Raw genomic sequence first — 23066 nt, 5'->3', positions numbered from 1 at the left:
GTCAGGTTCTCCAGAGTCCTGCTAATGACCTCATTATTTGACTCAGGTGTGTTGAAGTAGAGATACATCTAAAAGTTGCAGGAGACCGGCCCTCGAGGACCAGGAGTGCCCACCCCTGGTTTAACATGTAGGCTACATCTGGAGGAGTTTTAACAGGCTCCAGCGAACACCTTGTTTGAATTAAATATTTACAGACATTGGTCATTAAGTTGTTCTTTTGAAGCTGGTGAAGTCTAATTGAAACGTGATGCGATCCCAGAGAGGCTTACAGAACGCCAGAGAGGGAAGAGATGAAAACATCCTCACAATATTAATAATGTGACTGCTTGACGGCTGCAAGATGTTGCAAAAATGCCTTAGCCACAACCTCTGTCGAACTTTTTCGGTTCCCCTCCCCCACCACCTGTTGATGAATTGGCAGATTGTTGCTTGGAAACCAGATGCTCCAGAACACAAAGCAACGAGGTCCTGCCATGGAGCCGAACTTCAAGACTGTTTGTGGAAAACTCACTTGCTCGCAGGTTTGTTTGCAGTGCAAAATTAAAAACAAAAAAATGCAACTCCAGAAGTTGAGATTCCTGGAAGAAAATGCGCTCGGCGTGCAAATACCTGCCGTTTTCTGAGAGGGATTTCACTTCCACACCCACACTTCATCTCTTCGCTCTCTGCAAAAAGGATCTGCAGAAGCTTAATTGGAAGTCAAGACTTTTCTTGCAGAAACCCAACAACAAGTGGTTCTCTATTTGATTGACCAACGATCTGATCTGAGCCGACACCTACATCTTCCAGTACGGACGGGAGGATCTCAACATGTAGCCTATTTACTGACAGTTTGCAGCTGCTTTTCTTGTATTGTTGCCAGGCCACAATATTAGCTCCCTTCCCTCATTCCAGGTTGTTTTCTTCTTCCTTGCGTCTGAACAGAAACACTCCTTTTAAATGACTCATGACTTGCAGAGAACTGCTCGTCTCACTGCTAGGATTTAAATATAATATATCAGGGGAAGCAAGTTTCTCTGATCTTTCTCACCGGCGTCAAAGTACAACCAAGTGATTTCATCTTGAGGCCAGCAAAGGAAAATAAGCAAAAGATTTCTTTATTCCGGGGAGACGTTTGGGTCTCCATTAACCCAAGCATCAGCCAAACCAACAATTCAGAATCCACCGTTACAATAGCTCACAATAGTAGCTAAGTGAACAATTCAAAGCGAGACATATTGAAAGAGACGATATAAATGAGCCAATGAAAGCTACGTTCTGGCAGAGTTCATAAAGTTCTTGTTTTGCTCCAATAACTTTCTTCTCCATAATGCAACGCATCGCTGCACACAGACGCTAATAATTAGCTGGAAGATGGAGGGAAGCGTTGGAGTTTTGCAGTGTGTGTCAGTGCTGTGTGTGTGTGTGTGTGTCCATGTGTGCAGGCGTGCAGGAGTGCGTGTGTGTGTGTGTGTGTGTGTGTGTGTGTGTGTGTGTGTGTGTGTGTGTGTGTGTGTGTGTGGATTGACGGGGAGTCGTTGGCTGGAAGCAGTTGTTCCTGTTAATAGTGCTGCTTCACTCCTATTGGCCGTTAATAAGCTCAGTGCATCCTGTTGAAACTAGAGCGTTTAGGAGAAACATGCAGCTCCTATATAATAACCCCGAACTCTGCTGGTTCATCAGGATTGTGCAAGGCAGTTTAATTCCTCTGCGCCAGGGCATTGATGTCACATCCCTTCCTGTTGTGGAGTTTCTCCTTTCATATCTTCCATTCCAGTTTACTCTCTCCTTTTGTTCAGTTATTTGAGTTTTTGGGAATTTGCTTTGCATTTTCTTCTTGTTTTAACTCATTCCTTCTGTTAGTTTAGTTTGTCAACCTAGGTTTTGGATTTATTTCTGTTTCTGTTAATCATTTTTGTCTCAGCGACTTCGCCACTTATTCCTCTTCCCCACGATGGAAAAACACAAAATCTTAACCAAGTATTTATTTATTTTTTGTCTGGTTTGGTTCGCGTGGCCATTCCGTCCTCCTGTCTGCGTTTTGGTCCGACTCAGAACACACCAAACACGGCAAGCGGCGTCAAACTCATCTTCACTTCGGGCCACATCGAGATCACAAACGTCCTCAGAGGGCCGGTTGTAGAACTGTCTGTTAAACTGTTGAAATATTTTCGTTTCTTCTTCTTGTACTTCATAAAATGTAACCATTTTTTTGAACTCTGCTGGTTCATCAGGATTGTGCAAGGCAGTTTATTTTTATTCCTCTGCGCCTGTATTGTCAACAGTGATGTGGGGGGACACATCCTTCCTGTTGTGGAGTTTCTCCTTTCATATCTTCCATTCCAGTTTACTCTCCAAAACTTTTGTTCAGTTATTTGAGTTATCTTAGGTTTGCTTTGCATTTTCTTCTTGTTTTACACTCCAAACACAAAACTTCAAACATGTTAGTTGTAGTTTGTCAAAGGTTTTGGATTTATTTCTGTTTCTGTTAATCATTTTTGTCTCAGCGACTTCGCCACTTATTCCTCTTCCCCACGATGGAAAAACACAAAATCTTAACCAAGTATTTATTTATTTTTTGTCTGGTTTGGTTCGCGTGGCCATTCCGTCCTCCTGTCTGCGTTTTGGTCCGACTCAGAACACACCAAACAATGTGAGAGAAATCTAACTGTCCACCACACAGGAGGTTATTCATTAGCTGGCGTCCTCAGAAGGGCAGAGAGAGAGAGTCTGTTAAACTGTTGAAATATTTTCGTTTCTTCTTCTTGTACTTCATAAAATGTAACCATTTTTTTAAACATCTTTTTACGTTGATGTAATTTGGTCCTATAAAAAATGAAAACTAAATGTTTTTATTTTTTATTTTACCTGTATTGGCCTGTATTGTCAGGAACGTAGGTTGTGACAGAGGGTTTAGATCCCGAGTCAAATTGGAGAGAAATTGTTTTGGATTGTGGGAGGAATACCTGCAGGTAACTCATGCATGCTCAGTGAAAATCATGCAGAAAACATCCAGGCTGTGATTCCAACCCAGCAGCTGCTGAGGCACTAACAACTGCTCCAACATCCAGATCTGTGCGCTTCACCAAACAGAAAAAAAACAGAAAACATTTTATTTTACTCTTTGAATTTTCTCACAGTTTGCACCAAGCTGAACAATTCTTGGTTGAAGGTTGACGGCATCCACTAAAGTGAAGGTAGACGGCATGGAAGCTCGTTTTTACACGTGGCCAACTGAACATTTCTCACTTGAAGGAATTGTTTGTTTAAAGATTGGATTTAGTGGCTTCCAAAGCTGCTTAGTTTTGCTTTGCTCATTTCCCTCACTTCCCCCAAAGAGGGATTTACTGATTTCCTCCAGCCGAGGTCTATATTTCATAGAGCTAACAGCTCTATGAAAATGTCTATGGAGTTTTTTTTTCCAGCAAACACAATAAATCTGGTCAGAGTTGTTGAAGCCTTATAGGAGACTGTGTGTCATGTCTTGTCATGTCGTTTTGAGGCCGGACTGAAATGCAGAACATGGAGAGAGGATTTATTAATACAAACTGAAAGACTCGCAAAAACTGCCGCTTGCAAAGGCAAATATCAGCGGATAGACAGAGAAAGTAGTACAGAGCAATGAGGTTAACGAGGAATGAGCAGATAGAAATCAGAATGAAATAAAAACAGCTGAGGGGAAACTGGAAGAGACTGAGGAAGAGGAGACAATCTGCAACAGATGTGCTGAGGAACTAAAACCACCAGGAAAAAGAATAAATACTAAGCTAAGTGAATTAAAGGGCAACATAGATGAATAAATGAACTAACAAAAGGGGTTACTTAAATGTCAAGATGTAAATAAATGGACAAGAAAGAGATTATGAAAAATAGAAACTCAAAATAAACCCAAAGGTCCTACAGATCGTGATACCTTCCCTTTATGGACAAACAATAAGATGAAAACAGTTGCTGAAAATAGTTTTTTTTTTTTTTTTACAAGCTATGGATTTAGTAAGCATGTGGACGAAGGTGTTGAACCCCCAAAAAAATTTATAAGTGAAAGAAATCAAAATGAATGTAATGAAACTACTCTAACACGGGCAGTGCTGTTCATGTAATAAATGTAATTAAATCTGTCTTTGGATAATATTCACGTTAAAGAGGACAGGGCCTATAAACGCTCATCAGGCTGGAGATTTTTAAAACAAGGTTCGAACCATACGGACTTGATAGTTTTATTTTGTTTTTTTTGTCTTTATCCACCTTTAAAACCTTGACTGAGATCCAAGATTTCACTAACGAGAGAGAGAGAGAGAGAGAGAGAGAGAGAGAGAGAGAGAGAGAGAGAGAGACCTGTTTGAAACCCAGTAAAAATACAGGTAAACACACTGCTTGTCTCAGTTCAATAAATTAAGGAAATATTGGCTATAAACAAGATCAAATTGTACAATATTTCTTTTTTTTATATATAAAAGAAATTGAAATTGTTGACAGAGCAGAGTGAGAACGTGTTTTTTTTTTTCCCCCAAGTTGTGATTGCACTAATGGAACACCAAAGGAGAGAAATCCTGAGAGAGAAGTGTGTGGCTAACTGTGGCTGGATGGTTAAGTGTGGCTGGATGGTTAAGTGTGGCTGGATGGTTAAGTGTAGCTGGATGCTAAGTGTGGCTGGATGCTAAGTGTGGCTGGATGCTAAGTGCGGCTAAGTGACATATAAGTAAGGTGGGAACAATCCAGCAACAGCTTTGAAAATGTACCAATAAATTAGTCTATTGACTCATAGTGATAGTCAACTGACCTGAAAATATAAATTCCAGTGGTGAGTGAAAGATTTAGACGTTATGATCCCTAATTCTCCATGACAGGCAGCATCCAACACATGCAGACAGGAGGTGCATTCAGAGCAATAACATAACTGTAATCTAACAAAGGCAGGAAGGTCATGAAAACAAGAACGTTATGATCCCTAATTCTCCATGACAGGCAGCATCCAACACATGCAGACAGGAGGTGCATTCAGAGCAATAACATAACTGTAATCTAACAAAGGCAGGAAGGTCATGAAAACAAGATGCTTCCTTGCTTTTCTTTCAAAGCAAGGAAGCTTTCTTTAAGCCCTTTAGCCAGGGCTTAAATGGCTTAAGTTTGGGTTCAAGTTTGTTGTAATTATGTACAATTGTAATTATGTAAAACAAACTTGAACATAATTACACATTAACCAGATAAAGTGAGCTTTGGTTTCCCTTTACAGCTGGGACTTCAGCACCATTGTTTAACATTGGAAAGTGGCTTTTCTTTAAGCCCTTTTACCAGGGCTTAAAGAAAAGCCCTGGTTTTGATCTTCAACATCTTTGCAATATTTTAAATATATAACTTAAACGAAAGCTGAAAACTATGAAAAACGATGACGTTTAGTTCCACGTACATCAAGGGACTAAAGCACCGCCGTCCAGTAGATGCAGGTTTCTGGTCGGCCAGAACTGCCAGAATCATTTCCATTTGCGGGAAAGCAGTTGTAGTGCTGTAGGCCATATCCAGGACAAACAGAGACAGTTTATAAAAACAATGACAGTTCTGTTCTACTCCACTGAGCTCTTTGGTTCACATGTGCTTCACAGGACCGTTTTCCCCAGTTCCCCAAGCAATTCAAAGAAACTGTGGACCACGTCCAATCAGCATCTGGTCTTCTTTTACGCTCTGCTCAGATCACAAAGTAACCCACCATTCTATAAATTGTGTGACAGCAGTTAGGAAGAAGTAAACAAATGTTACATTTCTGCAACATTTGCTTACTTTTCCCCGTCCAAGTGCACTTCTGTAGCAGACCGGAACCATATGGCGTTGGATGAGGAATGGGGATCGGTTGGGAGAAATCCCTGCGGTCTAGTTTGCTCAAATGTCCAGAAGCTGATGTCTAATGGAGCTTTAAAAATATGCTTTTCACATTCAAAGGACCTGTTCTTCAGTGGCTTAGGTCCTATAGGATCTAAATGAATGGAAATCCATTCAGTTAAAAAAACAACAAAAACATTTCAGTTTTAATTACTGTGCGCCTCAAGGCCAGTCTATTTTGGCACTGAATGCTATCCCTGGGATCAATTTTCTCCACATTATAAGACTTTATCTCACTGCTTTGCAATTCTCTTGCTCTGCAAGAGTCTGTTTTTAAACAGACTTTAAAAACAGAAACAGACTAATTTCAGCTGTTATTACATCGCCTTGAAAACATTAAATTACTATAAATTACACAAAAACAAAACACATGGTTATTTTTGGCAATACTGTAAGCCGGGATATCAACACTACTCCTTTTATCCTTTGATTGCAAAACAATCGTTGTTAGAGAATTTTCGGTATTATCATTTTGTTATTACTTTAGTTCAAATTCAGTCTGTTTTTAAATAATTCTTTTTTTTTAGGGCTCAGAAACGTTACAGTGAATTATAATGTGGTTTAAAAAGTTTTTAATGTGTTCAAGCTGCAGGAACAGAAATGACTAATGAGTGGTAAAGTACAACAAACGTGTTTTTCTCAGTAAACAAACTGCTGAGACCCATAGAAACTAAAACCAAGACAAACTAAAATGTAAATGTTGTTTCGATATGAGTTTGGTTCAGTGTCACTGTTCTAATCTCTGCTACACCTTTACAAAAATGAAGACTCTAAATAAAAACAAGTTTTAATGAATGACTCAACTTAATAAAATTCCCCATAAATAGATTTATTGTAGTGGCTCTCAATACAAGTTATGTGTTATTTAAATTATAACTTTAAATAACACACTTTATTTTAAAACCTTTTCTGGTTTTTCCATGTTCTGGTTGGCTGAGAACCTGGTAGGTGAATATCTGGGAAGTACCAAAATTTCAACGTTTCGCTCAAAGTTCCAGGGATTTTATGGAAAAATATTCAGATTTTAATGTGTGGATTTAAAGGCTCTATGTTGAAGATAGTAAGAACTAAAGGCATTCCTTTTTTCAGTGTCACTGTTCTAATCTCTGCTACACCTTTACAAAAATGAAGACTCTAAAGTACCAAAATTTCAACGTTTCGCTCAAAGTTCCAGGGATTTTATGGAAAAATATTCAGATTTTAATGTGTGGATTTAAAGGCTCTATGTTGAAGATAGTAAGAACTAAAGGCATTCCTTCTTTTTTGTTTCCCTGTCAGCCTCTCTGCTCTCGGCTTCCACCGACCTGTTGGCTAATGCTAACGCTCAGCCATCCTGTATCAAACTCTTCTTATTAAAGTAAGAGTTAAAGGACTAAATATAATTGAGATATTTGCTACCTTTATATATAAAAAAGCTAAGTCTATCAAAGCAACATATAATTGATATTTGCTACCTTTATATATTAATTACAAAAACTTGAACATAATTGACACGTTAACCAGATAAAGTGACATTTTGGTTTCCTTTTACAGCTGGGACTTCAGCACCATCAGTTTTAACATATTTTATAGTATAGCATTTTGGTTTTTGCATAGCTGAGTATTTCACATTTTCATTTTAACAATTTTGTTTTTAGAAGAAAAAAAATCAAGGTGGTGTGAAGTTCATCTATTAATTACAACAAACTTGAACATAATTACACGTTAACCAGATAAAGTGAGCTTTGGTTTCCCTTTACAGCTGGGACTTCAGCACCATCGTTTAACTTTGGAAAGTGGTAAGAGTGGAGAAAGGGGAAAGGGCGCCCTCTGGTGTCAAATATTTTGTTAGTAACGATTAATTTCTACTTCCCTGATTTCTGTTTTTCCCACCATGTGTTCTCTGCCCTGGGCTAATCTTAATTTCTCTAACTGGGCCTCTAATCTGTCACCAGTTAGTCCGTTACGGAAAAACGTGAAACAAAAAGCACACATTCCAGTCACAACACAATTAGGATCACCTTTTAATCACTGGTCAGTAGGTTCTTTATGCAAACTTGGGTACAGAATGACCCAATCAGTTGACTGGGTTGGCATTACTGTAACCGTACACTACAGAGTAAAACACCCTCCCACATTGTTAATGCATCATCAGGTATATTTACATTCACCATAACAACTAATTTAACAACAAATGTGCCATGATTCTTTGAAAACAATGTTAGCGATTATTAAGGAATGTTTCCTGAGAACTACAATGAAAAGGTTTGATGCAGTTAAATGTTCCTAATCATCACTCAAGGAATGTCAAACATTAAACAAATCTCATGCTGAGAATGAAAGACATTGAGAGCAAAGGTCAATGGTGTTAGGCTCTGCTCTCTTTCATTATTTCTTTACAGCTTCGTTGAAACGGCTAATGAGACCGATATTGGAATACCAGATTAATTTAGATTAAAAAGCACAAATCCATACGTTTTCCAAAAATTCCCCATCAAAATGAGAAAAATCCTCAAATTCCCAGGCACGTGTCACAGTAAAGACTAGCTCTTCCTGGTTCCATCACTGCTTTAGGACGGGCAGCTCCCTGGGCTTGAAGAAGGCCTGAGCCATTCCCATGGCAAAGATATAAACCTTGGAGTCCACAATGATCTTCTCCCTCCGGATCAGGTCTGGGCAAGAAATCAGGGTTAGCTACCAGTAGCAGCTGGATAAATGTGTATATTAGATCAGTTTCACTCAAAAACTCAAACTTATTTTAATCAAGCTTTGAGGGCTAAAACAATTTAGCAGGTTAATATAAAACATTATCGGCTCTATGCTAATTCAGTGAGATGAACTTGAACGCGTTTCATGAGTTGGCCGAAAACCTACCGTCGATTTTGCACTGGAACTCATCGAGCGGTAAAAGGATGACTTCAACAAACTCTGGAAGAGACGATTGAGGCCGGCGTGATGATTTGTGTGTCCGGGGAGAAAAATTCATTTGTGAAGGAAAAAAAGAAGAAGAAACTCACCTCCGTCACCTGGAAGAGAGCAGAGGAGAGCCAGGTTAAACCGCTGGAGGAGCTGGACGCTGCACAGAGTTCACAGGTGACCTATTGACCTGCATTGTTCCAGGTTGGGATGAAGAGCTGGAGTGTGAACTCAGCCCTTCATAGTTTGAAACCGATTTTCAAATGGAGTTGAATTGCCGGTGGATGAGCTGAATGGGCCACACCTGCTGCATGTTAAAACAGGCAACGCTCTGCAGCAACTCAATGCAGCTGCTTCTGTGTTTGGGATCGTATTTACGCAGATGACCTAATTTGAGTTGACTTTTGGACAGGTGACGTCATATTTCCCTCAGTTGCTATAGAAATAATTAATTTTTTAATTAATTAATTTTTTTCAGCAATAAGCCTAAAATCATAATTTTATGTTAACAGGCAATATCCCCACCACGTGGCGTTATGCATTATGGGTAAAGTTATTTTTTCTGCAAGTCTCCAGATTCATTTAGAGCTAACTGTTGCAGACTGACGTCGTGCTGCCATGTTTTTATTTTGAATGAGAAGCTTCTTATTAGTCAGAAAAGTGCAAGAAGTTCCGTTTTTATAGCAAATGCGCTAATTAATTAATTAATTATAATTAATTCAGTATAGAAATTAAGAAGCAACAACTTCCTGACTCTCAAAGGCAGCAGCAAGACTCAATTTATACATCTCAGGTTAGATCTAAATATTAAGCTTCACATTAGCACCACCTACTGGTCAATTTTATTTTGCTCTTTCATCTCTATATTGTACTAATGAAGAATTTTACTGGAAAATCTCTTGATTTTGTTTTCAGCTGTATTAGTAGAACGCCTAGGAATGACGATAGAAAATAAATAAATGCAATGTTCATTGACAATCCATGATTTATGGCTAGAAATGTGAGAGAGTTCTAACTAACCGAAAACAAGAAAAATATTCTGAGAAAAAAATGTGGGTTCAACTATAAATAACGTTTTCCAAAATTAGAGGTTTAACCAAATGTTAGATTGCATTTTATTTCAAAACTGCACACTTTGAATCTCAAGCACTTTCAACCTTGAAAAACCAAAATGAAATTCAAGTATTGTCAAGAATTCAAGAACCCTTTCGGAACCTGAAAAATGTATGTATGTAGGGCTGGAGTTTTTGTTAAATTGAAACATACGCTTTAGTTTAGCAAGCATTTCAGTTTTTAAATTCCGTAGCTTCTTCAACCACCTTAGAATTAATTTTTTTCTTCTTTTTTGTTTTGGCCTTTTCTATGAATTTAAGTGATTTTAAAACCCCTGCTCACATTTGTTTTCATTTTTTTTGCAGAAGTTTCATTTTCAGATTACATTTTATTCCATACATTTATTGTTTTGACTAAAGAAACCTTTGAATACAAGAGTTTCTGTTTAGAACTGTTTGACTATGTTGTGTGTGTGTGGACCAGTGTGTCCTCACCCAGCTGCTGTGTGGGGTTGATGTTCTCCACGTCGTCTCCGTTGATGTTGACCAGGACGATCTGGGTGGTGCAGTTGGAAAGGCCGGGGTCCAGGCAGGTCACTGCGGTCACAACATGCAACAGTCATCCCACTCCCACCAGCTTCAGATAAGATAGACGAGCTAATGCAATCAAATCCACATCACTGTGCAGAAATACCTGGAGTCACTCCCACCACTTCTCCTTTGTAGCCGGTTTCCTCCTTCAGCTCCCTCAGCGCAGCCACATCTGCCGTTTCCCCCTCATCGATCAGTCCTGAACACAGCAAAGCCAGAACTTACAGAGGTCTAAAATGTTGTCCGTGTGTCGTCCTGGTCATCTGTGTGTGTGTGTCTTGGAACGGGACCTGCTGGAAACTCCAGGGTGTTGCCTCCCATTGGAGGACGGAACTGCTTCACCATGACGACGCAGTCTTTATGGAGCGTCCTCTTCAGCAGTGCGATGATTCCTACTCCGTCTGCCTCCGTGTTGGTCCTCCTGGTCGTCCGCTTCGCCGTCTCCCAGGTTCTTGGGAGTTGCAACCACAGATAGTAGGAAACACCATGAGCCACTGATTCACTTCTTAAAGGGGCAGTAATATTTATTTTCCAGCTACATAGTGCCATTTTATGGCACAATCAAGTAGCCGTGTTACCTTCAGTTGTTATAGAAATGCTCCATATACATGAAATAATAGAAATTTGTCTTTGTAATTTAACGGCTTGAATTTGGTCTCTGTCTCTTTAAGAAACTCCGCCTCCAAGAAGTCATCACAACAAGGCTCCTCTATGAACGTTTTAACAGCGTTTTTACCAGCATTTCACTGAGAAGTAGTTCCTATAATGAGCTCAGCTGACGCGCAGTTCCACCAGGCGTTTGCTAATTGCTTCTGGCTAGTCTGAAGGAGCTGAGCGGGGGAGTCACTGGGAGGGCTGCTTTGTAAGGCAGAAGCTCAGAAACCTGGAAACTGCAGCTTTCAGGAGGAGCTCTGTCTTGAAGGCGGAGCTAGGTCCAACCGTTTTATACAGCTGAGTGGTTGCCATAGAGATGAAATAATTTCTCAAATGTGCCTAAAAGAAGCAATGCAACTCTCCAGGTATGTTTTTGGTGAGGGAATAACACTATAACATGATGGAAAGCTTAAAAAAAAGTCAATTTTAAATAATAATAGCCCTTTAAAGCAGATATGAAGGCTTGAGCTCAACCTGGTGTTTCCTGCAGGGTCCAGGTATGTGGTCTGTTCCAGCTTTACCCATTTCCCTTCTGCCAACACCTGCAACACAAACAGTTGATAAGACAACGGGTGGAATGAACAGTTTGTTCTCATTTAATGTTTTCTTCCACTAAACTAAAAACAACTTATTAGGATTTTAAGATCCCGCCCTAACGTTGTACATAAACACTACCCTCTGGTAGCCCCAAGATTATCTACCAAATATCAGTCTGATTTACATGCGTTACTCCCTTAAGAGCAGAATCACAAAATGTGATCATTTGTGCAATGCGTTATCATTTCAAAAGTTTTTCATGAACTCAACTCCCTTAAGAATCGCAGGACTCTATATGGATTAATAATGAGACTTTCTTAACTAGCCATATCTTGATATGCATAGTCTATTTGCAATTTAGGAAAAAGAAATTACAAAAATACCTAAGTACCACCAAGAAATAATGTGAGCCAATTTCATACTACTCTCCTCCATCTCGTAAAAATGCTAAATAACGGTGGCCCAACATATTGCCTGCTAGGCTACATGTACTGTCTGTCTTATCTGAAATTAAAACCTGCATTTATCAGTTTCATTAACATGCTGTGTCACACAATAAATTAATAAAATTGTTTTAATGCTCAGCACTGCATAGGAATATTCCAGATCTTCGTGTAGCTCTGTATCAGAGCGAATTTACAAAAATTGTTTACGGTAACTGATGACATTTTTTAAAATCGTATTCAGCAGAATAATTGTTGCAGTTACATCTTGTAACACATTCTGGTTTAAAACTGGCTGATGGTGCTGTGGTAGCTGATCAATAATTGGGTTCCTCAAATCAAGTCCTGCCCAGGGTCCCAGTCAATCTTGGGTCAGCGCTGTTATAATACGTCTAAATGCTGAATATTAAGTTATTTTAATGGCCCTAACAAACACTAGAGCCCCCCAAAAAACTCTTATTTAATAGAACTTTCTAAAATGATTGGTAAGGAGTTTTCTAGTTTAAACATTCTTAATTAATAATTACGTAATATTCACCGCATTAAAATTTTACTGCATTGATATACACAACTGTTAAAAGTAATTACAACTATTTCCTGTTTATTCTATAGTATCAGAAAAACTCAACAAACCTCTTCTTTGATTATATGTGGTGTTGTTGTCACTTTAGGGTCTTCGGGGTTGCTCATTTTCGCTATAAGAAATGCAGGAACGTCCAGTCAGATAGCCTGTACAAAATTAACCTACTGTTAATTATATGTGTAAGCAAACATCGTTTAAAAGCCATGAGTTGTATTTTAAAGCTTGAAGACAGTCCTTAGTTGCCCAGTCAGCTGCAACAACGCAACAAAAAATGTCAATTTGTCCCTGTTTATTCAACATTATTCTGGTTCAGACCGGTTTTCTGTCCGTTAAACAGAAGCTGTAAGCTCTGTAGTCGAAAGTGCCCCAAGGCTTCGTAGTCTGCGTATTTTATGCATTATATTTTCCTTTCAACTAAAAAAAACTAAACTTAACTCACGTGAAATCCCAGCCGTGCTTAACTAGCAGAGTAAAGAGGGTAAAGTTGTAGTGATGAGTCACTCTGACACCACTTCCTGTTGAAAGGAAAACGTCATAGACGAGTTTTTTGTTGTCTTATTTTATGATTTAAAATAAATAATATATATATATATAAACACATATATATAAAGTTCTAAGTTATTGCAAAAACATATTTGAACAACACATTTTCAAAGTGTTCTCAATTGTATTGAACGTTTTTGGTAGATAAATACATCGGCACGTGCTTTGATGCTTTTTGAGATCAGTAAATGACAACAGATAAAGCCAAGAGAAGGATAGGATAACCATTTAAACCCTTCATTTTCTGTTTAAATCAAAGCCACTAACCATGTCAGCGACTCAGAAGAACATTTTTTATTTTTTCTGTTTTGAAAATATATAACAGATTTTTAATTATTATTATTTTTTCAATTTAAAAAAATGCAAATTGGGTACATACAGGACATAGTATCACCACCACAGCATGCTGCTGCCACCACTGTGTCTCACTGTAGGTGTGTTGCGGTTGTTCAGTTAGGTCTTCTGTGCCATTTGTGATGACACCATGTGCAAACAAATTAAAGTCATAAAAATATTTTTGAGAATTTTTTTCTCTAATTATTATAAGAAGTAGTTAATAATCAAATTGGTCTTTTAGTTTTTCTGCAAATGCGATATTCTTTGAAAAAAAAAGCAGTTTAAAAAGTTTAAAAATAAATCATCACACTAATAAACGATCTATGTGCGTGTACGCACTCATTTTACGTCCTTGTGTGCGTCTCCAAAATAGCTCCTCCGCGAAAAAAGAAAGCATTTCACGCAAAGCACGATTTTCCAAGTTAAATAAATATAAACTCTTGTATTTAAACTATTGGGAATTATTTTTTTTTTTTGCTATTTTGAGACTGTAAACGAATTTTGAAGACCATGGCAATTTTAAAATGGTCTAATGATTCGGAGGACATTTAGCGACGGACATGTTTCCTTCTCAAGATTTTACAGCATGAAGAAGGAGCAAGTTGTCCACTGTCAGTTCTCCGTTTGGTATCCGATATTTAAGAAGCACACGATAAAAAGGTAAACGCCAACGGTTTAGTGGGAAAACAGGCTAGGAGAGCTTGTTTGTTTCTGTTACTGTAAAACACGACTAACGTTAGCAACAAGACAGATTTACACAGTTGTAACCTTTGTTTTGTTGTTTGTGTAATGAAATATTTGTCAGAGTCCAGCTGAGTTTAGATTATCCTAAACTCTCTCTGCTTTCGTTATCTGTTTCTGATTAATTTCTGTCTCGTTTCCCAGTCTGATCCTTCCACTGCCTCAGAATGTAATAGACTATTTACTGGACGATGGGACACTGGTAATCTCTGGAAGGTATGAAATCACATAAACACACAAAATATACAACCAGAAATAGAACAGTTCACGGAACACGGTACATGTTTTCATTAATGGTGCTGAGCTCTACTGGGACCTGCACAGAAATTAAAAAATTATATCACAACCTGTTTTAACTTATGTTATTTCTGATCCCCATTTGGACTTTTGTCTCTTATCGAAAATGTGTTTGTAGAAAGTAATTATTTACATATTTATGCTTCCATAAACTATATTCTTAAATCTCCCTGTGATTGAAAACAGCTCATTTGAATATTTCTTTCTTCTTTAATAACCTTTAAAGAAGGTTAAACGTTCAATAAACATGTCACAATAAGCAATTAATTGCATAAATTAAAATTAGTTCAATAATTTCCTTTCTGATTACTTTTTTTTATAAACTATTTTATTCTCAGAAACCTAATCAATTTTATTTATTTTTTTCAGTTGGGTGTGATTTTTATTTTCATTTTATGTATTGTTTTCGGGTGTTGTGTTTTATTTTGGTTATTTCATATATCAGAATAAGCCTTTATTTTCATCGTACAGAAGAACAGCGAAATTTGTTTCAGTTCAAATTTTCAGTTTTTCAGTCCAAAAAACAAAAAAACAAATAACGTAAGACATGTGTACATGGGTACTTTAGGGTGCAGCCACCGCAAGAAGAATATTTTCCTGTTCCAGTGTTAAGTGCTATTTAGAAAATTTAAGATTTTCCGTCTTTGAGAAAGTGAATTTTCATTATTATGCTATTATCAATATATTATTTGAAAATGGTCTCAAAACAGCAACATTATCATTTACCACAATCAGTTTTGGGACAACAGCAACAATTGTTATTGTGTCAGGCCTTGTGTTCTCTGATTGGAAGAAAGATCTGACAGTTTGTAGTTTCTGACAGGTTACTGACCGGTTATAATTCATCAAGCTAAAAATTGTTTGAGTTTTCTTTATTTGTACGTCTAGTTGTAGATCTATGCATGAACAATATATCGTGAGACAGTGGTGAGGTGTTTCCGTAAGAGTGCTTCTTCAGCAAGTCACTTACGTGTTGCGCCGTGTTTACAGGTGAGGTCAGGCACAGATCCTGGATTATACTTTTTACAGATGACATTGTGATGTATATGGACAGTAGGGGGTGGCAGGAAGAGAACCTGGAGAAGTGTTAGTTTGCTCTGAAAAGAAGGAAAGTGAAAGTGTGTAGAAGGCAGAGAGTAACAGGTGGAACGTCGACGAGTTCTGGACGCTGTGGCTCAGCCATCTGGTAGTGGGCGGGGCTTGGAGTTTCAATCAAACCCTAAATTTTACACCAGCGCTCCTCCTCTTGTCTCCCCAGTGATCACCACTCTCAGCTGATACAAACCAACAACAGCGAGTCAGATGCTGAGGAAGACGTACAGGTAAGGTTACTTTGAGATTGGTGAAACGTCACTCATGGCATCATCCGCTTGAGCCTGTGTGAGGGAAAAGAGGTTAGCTTGTTAGCACAGTTAGAAGTTAGCGCAGAGTGTGCCCTCAGCTGAATGCGGTCTGCTAAAGTTTACCACGACTGAAAAATGAAGCATCGATCAGTTCGTTTTGAAACCGGATGGTTTATGAAGGCAATTTCAGGTTCAGTTCAGGACTTTTCTTCACTTTGTACTGGAGCTGTCTCTGTTTCAATATTGGCTGGTCAATACAGATGAAAGCACCTCTCCTCAACCAATCAAATTAAAGGAAATGAAGAAACTGTTCCATAAGCAGAGAAGAGTCTGTTCCTTTTATCTCCCAACAGAAAGTGAACTTTTACAACAGCTCCCCCTGGTGGACCGAAGGTTTTGTTTTACCCAACTCAGTACAAAGGGCACTCTGAAATTTTCTGTTCATTTGGAAACATGAATTAGCACAATTACAGTACACATTATTTTGATATAAAAAAAATTTGTAAGTAAACAGAATTTTAGGCTACATAGTGCAGTTAATGGCTAACACTGAGGAAAGAAAGAAAAATAAGTATGCAGTACCATATGTTAGGTTTTATGTTTTACTCTTTAAATTTTGACCATCTGGCCATTTTTTCAGTGTGAATCTGCTCTAAGTGTCTCTATCTGGGTTGCTCGACATTTCCATTTAGATTTGGTGGACTGTACAAATGACTATTTTACACAATTACAGCAACATGCTGCCACCACATGTTTGAGTTTCTCTTCCACAGACATTAAAATCTGATTTGTTTTCCCGCTACTTCTCTCTCTTTCATAACTCCGTTGCTTCTCTACTCCCCTCTAGTGGTCGGATGACGAGACGACAGCGATAGCCACTGTAAGTAGTCCAGTGGATGTTTTCCTGTTGGAATGTTCGTCTCATCCAGATGAAGGAACACGGAAGATTCCCTGGATTTATTTCACAGAAATGTTTTTAAGTTGAACTTACGTTGAAATGCTACTAGTGAAAAAAAATAGTGTAGCATTGTGTACCTATTAACATGCCTACTGAGTGTACTGAGTGTTTATGACGATATAATTGCGATTCCTTTTCCAAGGCTCCCGAATTCCCAGAATTCGCTTCTACAGTGCTGGAGGCCATCAACGCCCTGGGTGGGTGTGTCTTCCCCAAACTCAACTGGAGCGCTCCGCGGGTAAAACACACACACACAAACGATTGAGTTTGCTGATGTGGCGAAGCGTCCGGTAAAGCCTCTGTCACCTGTGGCCTCTGGACAGGACGCCAACTGGATCGCTCTGAACAGCTCGCTGGAGTGCCGCAACCTCAGCGACGTCTTCCTGCTCTTCAAAAGCTCCGACTTCATCACGCACGACCTCACGCAGCCGTAAGCCCTGTTGTTCTTCCTATTGGAGAAGCAGAGCAAAATGAGTTTTTATATTTAGGTAAATCTTTGGGGGCCAAATTATACATAAGTATTATGTATAATTTTTTATATAATACTTTAAACTTTAACTTTAAAGTATTTAAACTTTTTCTAGGCTATATGAGAAATGAATCTGCTATAAACCCCAATATTATTTTTATTTCTGCTTTAATTGTTTTTTTGTTGTTGTTTTTTAACAGTGGTTTTGTGTCTGTCTTCCCCAGTGATCTTTCATAGATACATACAGCTCTGGAAAAAATGAAGAGACCACTTAAGATGATCTATTTCTCTTATTTGACTCTTTACAGGCATGTGTTTGAGTAAAATGAACATTGTTCTTTTATCCTATGAACTACTGACAAAACGTCTCCCAAATTCCAAGCAAAAATTTCATATTTATTTTGCAGAAAATGAGAAATGGTCAAAAAGACAAAGAAGTGCTTTCAGACCTCAACTAATGCAAAGAAAACACGTAAATATTCATTTAGAAACAATAAAACTACTGTTTTAACTCAGGAAGAGTTCAGAAATCAGTATTTGGTGGAATAACCAGGAGCTTTTCAGTGGGGTTCAATGCAGTGGACTCGTCATTTTTTTCAGAGCTGTATATTCGGCTGTTAGTGGTAGTTATACCAATTTGATATATTTTTCCTAAGTGTACTAGTTACAGAGAGAAATTTAAGATATATTGTCTAGAGAGATTATTTAAATGTGAAATAGTCGTCATTTGTTTTGCATGTTTTTATATTAGATACTGTTCATCTGCTAAATAAAATTACAAAAAAAAGAAAAAAAATACCACACAGCTGTGCACCTTGGCAACCCTCAGAAACTACCGGACGATATGGGGACTGGAATCAATAGCATAGCATAAGTGGAAAAGCTGAAATATGAATTTTATGAATCCTTTTCATAGGATATCAATGTAAAGTGAAGACCACTGCTAGCTAAACCGCTAACCAGCTTTGGTGCGATTTGCTTTGCAGGTTCCTCCAGTGTAGCGACCAGGACTCTCCAGATCCAGTCATCAGTTATGAGGTGCTTTAGTCTTCATTTGTAAATATGCTTTGATATTGCAGCTTCAGTGTATTCATATGTAGAAGGCTTTTGGAATGCACACAAAACACTTAGAGCAGCAGGTTGATTTAAAAAACACAAATCACAAAAATAAAATTTGTTGTCAGGTTTTGAATAGCCCAACATTAAAAATCCTGATCAGGTTCTTAAATGTGCTTAAATACAGAAACACAGAGGAGATTCGACTCCATCATTTTAATTAATTTTTGTGTCATTATTGACAAAAATTCAATATTTCAGAGGAACTTGAATGTAGCACGAATGAGAAGCTAGAAGTTAGTTTAAATGCAGCATGGAGACCAGATGGTGTACATTTATGAAGAACCATAAATGTCAACAGTGCCGTCATATTTAATTCTGATTAGTTAGTATTTTTGAATTAAGGCTGAACTGATTCATCTCGATTAATCGTTCACAAAAAGTAAAAGTAAAACAATTGTCTGCTAATTTACCAATTAATCGCTAACTGGAGTATACGAGCTCAAAAGAAATTGTATTTGCTGAAAGAACGACACACACAGAGCAGCACAAGAAAATCTACACATTTCTTTATTTTAAGATTTAAAAAATTATTTTCTGTAAATATGTTCTACCCAGAACTTCTCCGGTGGGATAGTTTTAGCTTCACGTGATTCAAAATTTCTAAAAAAGAAATAAGGAAAAAGCCTCCTAATAAGCACCTTTTGCTGTCCAATTATTAATCAGTTGATCAAAAAAAAAAAAAAAATCAACAGACTAACTCCACACTGTATTGATTAGTCATGCAGAAAGGACAGAGCCCTTCACATGCTACAAATGATGTTTATATGCATTATATTTATATTCATCAGGCTTAAGTGACTACAAGAAAAATCTGCAAAATGTACAAATTTAGTTTTCTCCAATTAATCGTCAGAATAATCGATTACGAAAATAATCGTTAGTTGCGCCCCTGGTTTAGATAGTAACTGTTGGTGTCCTTGCGTCCTCAGCTGGTGTTGAGGAAGTGGGCGGAGCTAATTCCTGGCGGAGAGTTTCGCTGCTTCGTCAAAGAAAACAAACTGATTGGTAAGAAACGAACCGTCACGCTCATAACCGCAGCATGCGGCAGACGTTTTGGCGCTCTACGAGAAAAAAATAATCTGAATAAGAATCAAAAGCGTAAGTAGAAAGCGTCTCCTGCCGAAGCAGCATTCAGTGCGTCTGCGAAAACTGGAGCATGGGCCGAGTTTGAGCCTTGCCCTGTGTTCGGCGGGCTAATAATAAAATCCAATTTGAGCTGCGCTCACTGGCGTGTGTCTGCGCGATCCGGCAGCCGTCTCCCAGAGGGACTACACGCAGTACTACCAGCACATCCTGAAGCAGGAGCAGCACATCTCCCAGGCCATCCAGGACTTCTTCAGCCAGCACGTTCAGTACCGCTTCCTGGACGAAGACTGTGAGTCATCATTTATTCACGGTGATACAAATGAGCTAATTACGCAGCTGGAAACTGGGGTGGAGGGATTAATGAGTCTGGGTTCTTTCCTATGTTGAAATTTGAATGTTTCATCTCAAACGGTTCCTTTGTTGTGTGAAAGTCAAGAAAACAGTGACATAATGTTGGTCTTTTTTTTTCTTCTTTTTCTCATTTCCAGTTGTGTTTGACGTGTACAGAGACAGCCAGGTAACTCCTTTATCTACTTTAGAAGACCTCTTGGACTCTTCCATATTTTGTCAAGATACAAACACAAACTTTGAGTTTTATAAAGCTTGTCTGTGTTAGATTAACAGAAAGCAGCACCTAGTTGTACCCTGGAGGCTTTGCCCTCGATGCTGCTGAATAAAATTTGTTCGGGGCAAACAGATTGCCCTTTTTATATAAACACCTGCTATGAAAAAAAGTTTGATGTTTTAATGAAAAACTGTAACTTTTAATTCTGTTTTTAGGTTTAATAACATAAAAAAGAAAAAAAAACTATACAGTAACCCCCCCCCCCCCCCTCCCCCCTCCCTAAATTCTATATTTATGGAAAACAAGAACATTAAAATTCAGCCAGAGAGCTACAGTGGAAGGGTTTGGATATGCATACCTCATATTTCAAATAGTTTTTCATTTTCTTTGTGTTTATTTTGGATAGCTGAAACGTCTTCCAGGTCCAGCATTCAATGTTCTTGTACAAAATCAAAGTTTATTGAAATTTGAGAGCCATAACAACAATGTTATGGTTTATCATGATCATTTTCACCCTTTTCAGATGGAAATTTTCCAAACAATCATGTATTGCCTACCTCCTGATTCACTATTTGAAACTTGGCTTGAGTTCTTTTTGCATGTAAAACACCAGTAATGGTTGTAATGTAACTAAAGCTGAAGAGAAAGCTTAAGCACAGTTTTGTTTTTTTGTTTTTTTGTAGGGCAGGGTGTGGCTCATCGACCTGAACCCATTCGGAGAGGTGACCGACTCGCTGCTGTTCAGCTGGGACGAGCTGATGTCTGGAGAAGTCGTCAACCATCAGCAGCAGGTCAGCAAACCCAGTTTTTACCCAAAGCGCACTGCTTTCGCGACCCGACCCCGGAACCCTCCGTGACGGCCAGTTTGTGTGGCAGGATGGCCCGGCGTTCCGCTACACCACGAGCGAGGTGACAGTGCAGCCCAGTCGGTGTCTGAGCTACAGAATACCGCGGGACTTCGTGGACCTGTCCGCCGGAGAGGACGCCTACAAGCTCATCGACTTTCTGAAACTGGTGGGTGCTGGCGTCTGCACGTTAGAAAATGCGACAGAGATGTAATAAGAATTTAAAAGCAGTTTCCAAACTAGCTAAAAAGTTGCTTGTACACCAGTACAGTAGTGGGCAGGTGCTAATGCTAAAGTGCTAAACCGCTAATCCATTAACTTGCTAACTTGAATTCAAGTTCTATCTGCCCTTGAAAGACTACAACCCTCAAGCTCCAATTTAATTTTGATATTCTAATTTACATGTTATGTAATGTCCTTAAATATTGTATTCACGTTTATATCTTGTTCTCTATAGTCTGTGTTTTATTTTCTTCCTGTATGCTTGTTGCTAGAAATGAAGTCATAGGGGGGGAAAAAAAACAAAAAAGTGAGGAGAGGAAATGGGACTGTGGCACAGTCTACACCCACTTCAAAATAAGAGCAGAAATATAAACGTCTAACTGCTTGAGGAATTCAAAACGGCCGAGAAAACTTTGTGTTTCTGAATTTATTTGGGAAAATTACTTTAAGAAAAGCTAAACGCACTAAAAGTTTTCAAAATTAGCAAAAATGCTAGACAAAGAAATTAGCTCCACTTTTAGCATATTAGTATAAGTGTGCCCACCTCTGCCCAAAACGAACCATAGCAACTGATTATATCTCAGCTTTTTAGTGATTTTGAAATGATTTAGAACTATATTCGCTTTTTTTAACTGTATCTTTGGCCAACTAGTAAAGACGAATTAGACGCAGCTTTTTTCTAAATGTGTGAAGTTTACCACCAGGATGGGTTGTTTCTTAAACATCTGCTCTGTACGTTGCCTGGTGTCCAATAAAGTTTCATTCAAATCTTCTGCTTTCTACTTTGTTCAGACGAAGAGCCAGCAGGAGGAATCCGAGGAGGAGGAGGAGAATCCTCCCCAGTGATGTCAGCTTTTTGTGTAATGTGTGTGAAGAGACTCGTTTCCCCGCTGTCATTTATTTTTATAGCGTTTTCTTGTCCTCACGCTGTTCTGTACCACGTCTTCTGAACCGAGTCACAGCTGAGAAAAAGAACTTAAGTTACCGAATCATGCTAGCAACTCCTGGAGATCATATTTTTCTGTCAGGTTTTTCCCCTCCTGTTACTGTGGAGGGTCTCACTTGCCTGCTTTTATATATAGAAATAAGTGCATGTAGAAGTTATGAACAGTTAATGTGGAAAAAAGTAGAACACCCTAATAAACATTGACTTCTTCACATATTTGATTTTTTTCGCTCTCTGTCAAGTCCCGAATCCCGATTCTTCCCATCATGCATTGCTGTGGACACAAGCTCCAAAAAAGAAAATAAATAAATAAATACATATATCACCCCCTCCCATTAAACTTCTTGTCATATTGACCGGCTGTCGGTCCAGCGGGCGCCCTAAACAAGCGAATAAGAAATTGATTTTGCTTTTTACGTAACACTTCTCATTACGCTGGGAGCTAAATGAGCTGTGCGCGCGTGGGACACGACTCCAGTCACCCCACCCCGGCTCCCCGCCTTTACTGGATTTATGGAGCAATCATTTGGCCAAGGAGGAAGTGAGGGAGTTGAGTCGCAGTACTTCAGGGGAATTGCTGTAGACACGCAGCAGTGTATGAGACACAACTCTTGTCGATGCTCATTAGAGGGAAAAAAAGGATATTTGCCAGCTTAAGTGCCCCACAGTAATCTGGGAAGCGGTCAGGTTTGACTAGGGCGCCATGATAATGCATCACACAAAATTCACATTCCATTTACTTAAAGGTCAGATCCTCGCCAGAGTTAGGCAGATGCAACTTAGAAGATCCAATGACATGACAACTGTCCCGAAATACATTAACAAAGTGTTCTATTAAAACATTGTGATTACCAACCAGGTGCTACTGATGAAAAGCGTCCAGTGAAGCTGGTATGAACCAATAATCACGGTAATAGCAGATGGTGGAAAGATGTCAGCAAAGATCTGAAAGATGGAATTCATAATGCCCATCAGCGTGGGCATTATG

The 23066-nt window shown here is 38.7% G+C and overlaps 2 protein-coding genes across 4 annotated transcripts; one reads left to right on the top strand and one right to left on the bottom strand.

Annotated features, from left to right (window-relative positions):
• Positions 1–7838: 7838 nt before the first annotated feature.
• Positions 7839–13137, bottom strand: nudt5 (nudix (nucleoside diphosphate linked moiety X)-type motif 5). Of its 3 annotated transcripts, none has more exons than XM_044108488.1 (9): positions 13048–13137; positions 12659–12754; positions 11520–11587; positions 10682–10842; positions 10495–10590; positions 10296–10397; positions 8850–8858; positions 8707–8760; positions 7839–8504 (listed from the first exon to the last, which is right to left on the bottom strand). In XM_044108488.1, the coding sequence occupies exons 2-9, from the start codon at positions 12713–12715 to the stop codon at positions 8395–8397; spliced, it is 657 nt and encodes a 218-aa protein (XP_043964423.1). In that variant the 5' UTR covers positions 12716–12754; positions 13048–13137; the 3' UTR covers positions 7839–8394. The 3 variants fall into 3 exon arrangements, with proteins under 3 accessions (XP_043964423.1, XP_043964424.1, XP_043964425.1); XM_044108489.1 differs by having other exon boundaries at positions 12659–12720; positions 13048–13087; XM_044108490.1 differs by having other exon boundaries at positions 8452–8539.
• Positions 13138–13987: 850 nt separating this feature from the next.
• On the top strand, positions 13988–22292 carry cdc123 (cell division cycle 123 homolog (S. cerevisiae)). Its single transcript, XM_044108302.1, has 13 exons — positions 13988–14147; positions 14373–14444; positions 15784–15847; positions 16716–16748; positions 16969–17064; positions 17150–17256; positions 18282–18333; positions 19344–19419; positions 19667–19789; positions 19989–20017; positions 20749–20856; positions 20942–21079; positions 21925–22292. Exons 1-13 carry the CDS (start codon positions 14020–14022, stop codon positions 21976–21978), a joined length of 1080 nt encoding a protein of 359 aa, XP_043964237.1. The 5' UTR covers positions 13988–14019; the 3' UTR covers positions 21979–22292.
• Positions 22293–23066: the final 774 nt, after the last annotated feature.

Source organism: Gambusia affinis, linkage group LG23 (genome assembly GCF_019740435.1).
Source record: "Gambusia affinis linkage group LG23, SWU_Gaff_1.0, whole genome shotgun sequence".
In the NCBI taxonomy this organism is placed as follows: domain Eukaryota; kingdom Metazoa; phylum Chordata; class Actinopteri; order Cyprinodontiformes; family Poeciliidae; genus Gambusia; species Gambusia affinis.
The sequence above is the reverse complement of the archived record's forward strand: the minus strand, read 5'-3'. Positions and strand labels throughout refer to the sequence as shown.

Bases quoted from the DNA above. Each gene is read 5' to 3' on its own strand.
- cdc123 (XM_044108302.1), top strand. From the start codon at position 14,020: ATGATTCGGAGGACATTTAGCGACGGACATGTTTCCTTCTCAAGATTT. The intron at 14,148-14,372 runs GTAAACGCCAAC...CTCGTTTCCCAG, and splicing joins AAGAAGCACACGATAAAAAG to TCTGATCCTTCCACTGCCTC. The intron at 19,790-19,988 runs GTGAGTCATCAT...TCTCATTTCCAG, and splicing joins CCGCTTCCTGGACGAAGACT to TTGTGTTTGACGTGTACAGA.
- nudt5 (XM_044108488.1), bottom strand. From the start codon at position 12,715: ATGAGCAACCCCGAAGACCCTAAAGTGACAACAACACCACATATAATC. The intron at 11,588-12,658 runs GTTTGTTGAGTT...TTTGTGTTGCAG, and splicing joins CACATATAATCAAAGAAGAG to GTGTTGGCAGAAGGGAAATG. The intron at 10,591-10,681 runs GTCCCGTTCCAA...TGCTGTGTTCAG, and splicing joins CACCCTGGAGTTTCCAGCAG to GACTGATCGATGAGGGGGAA.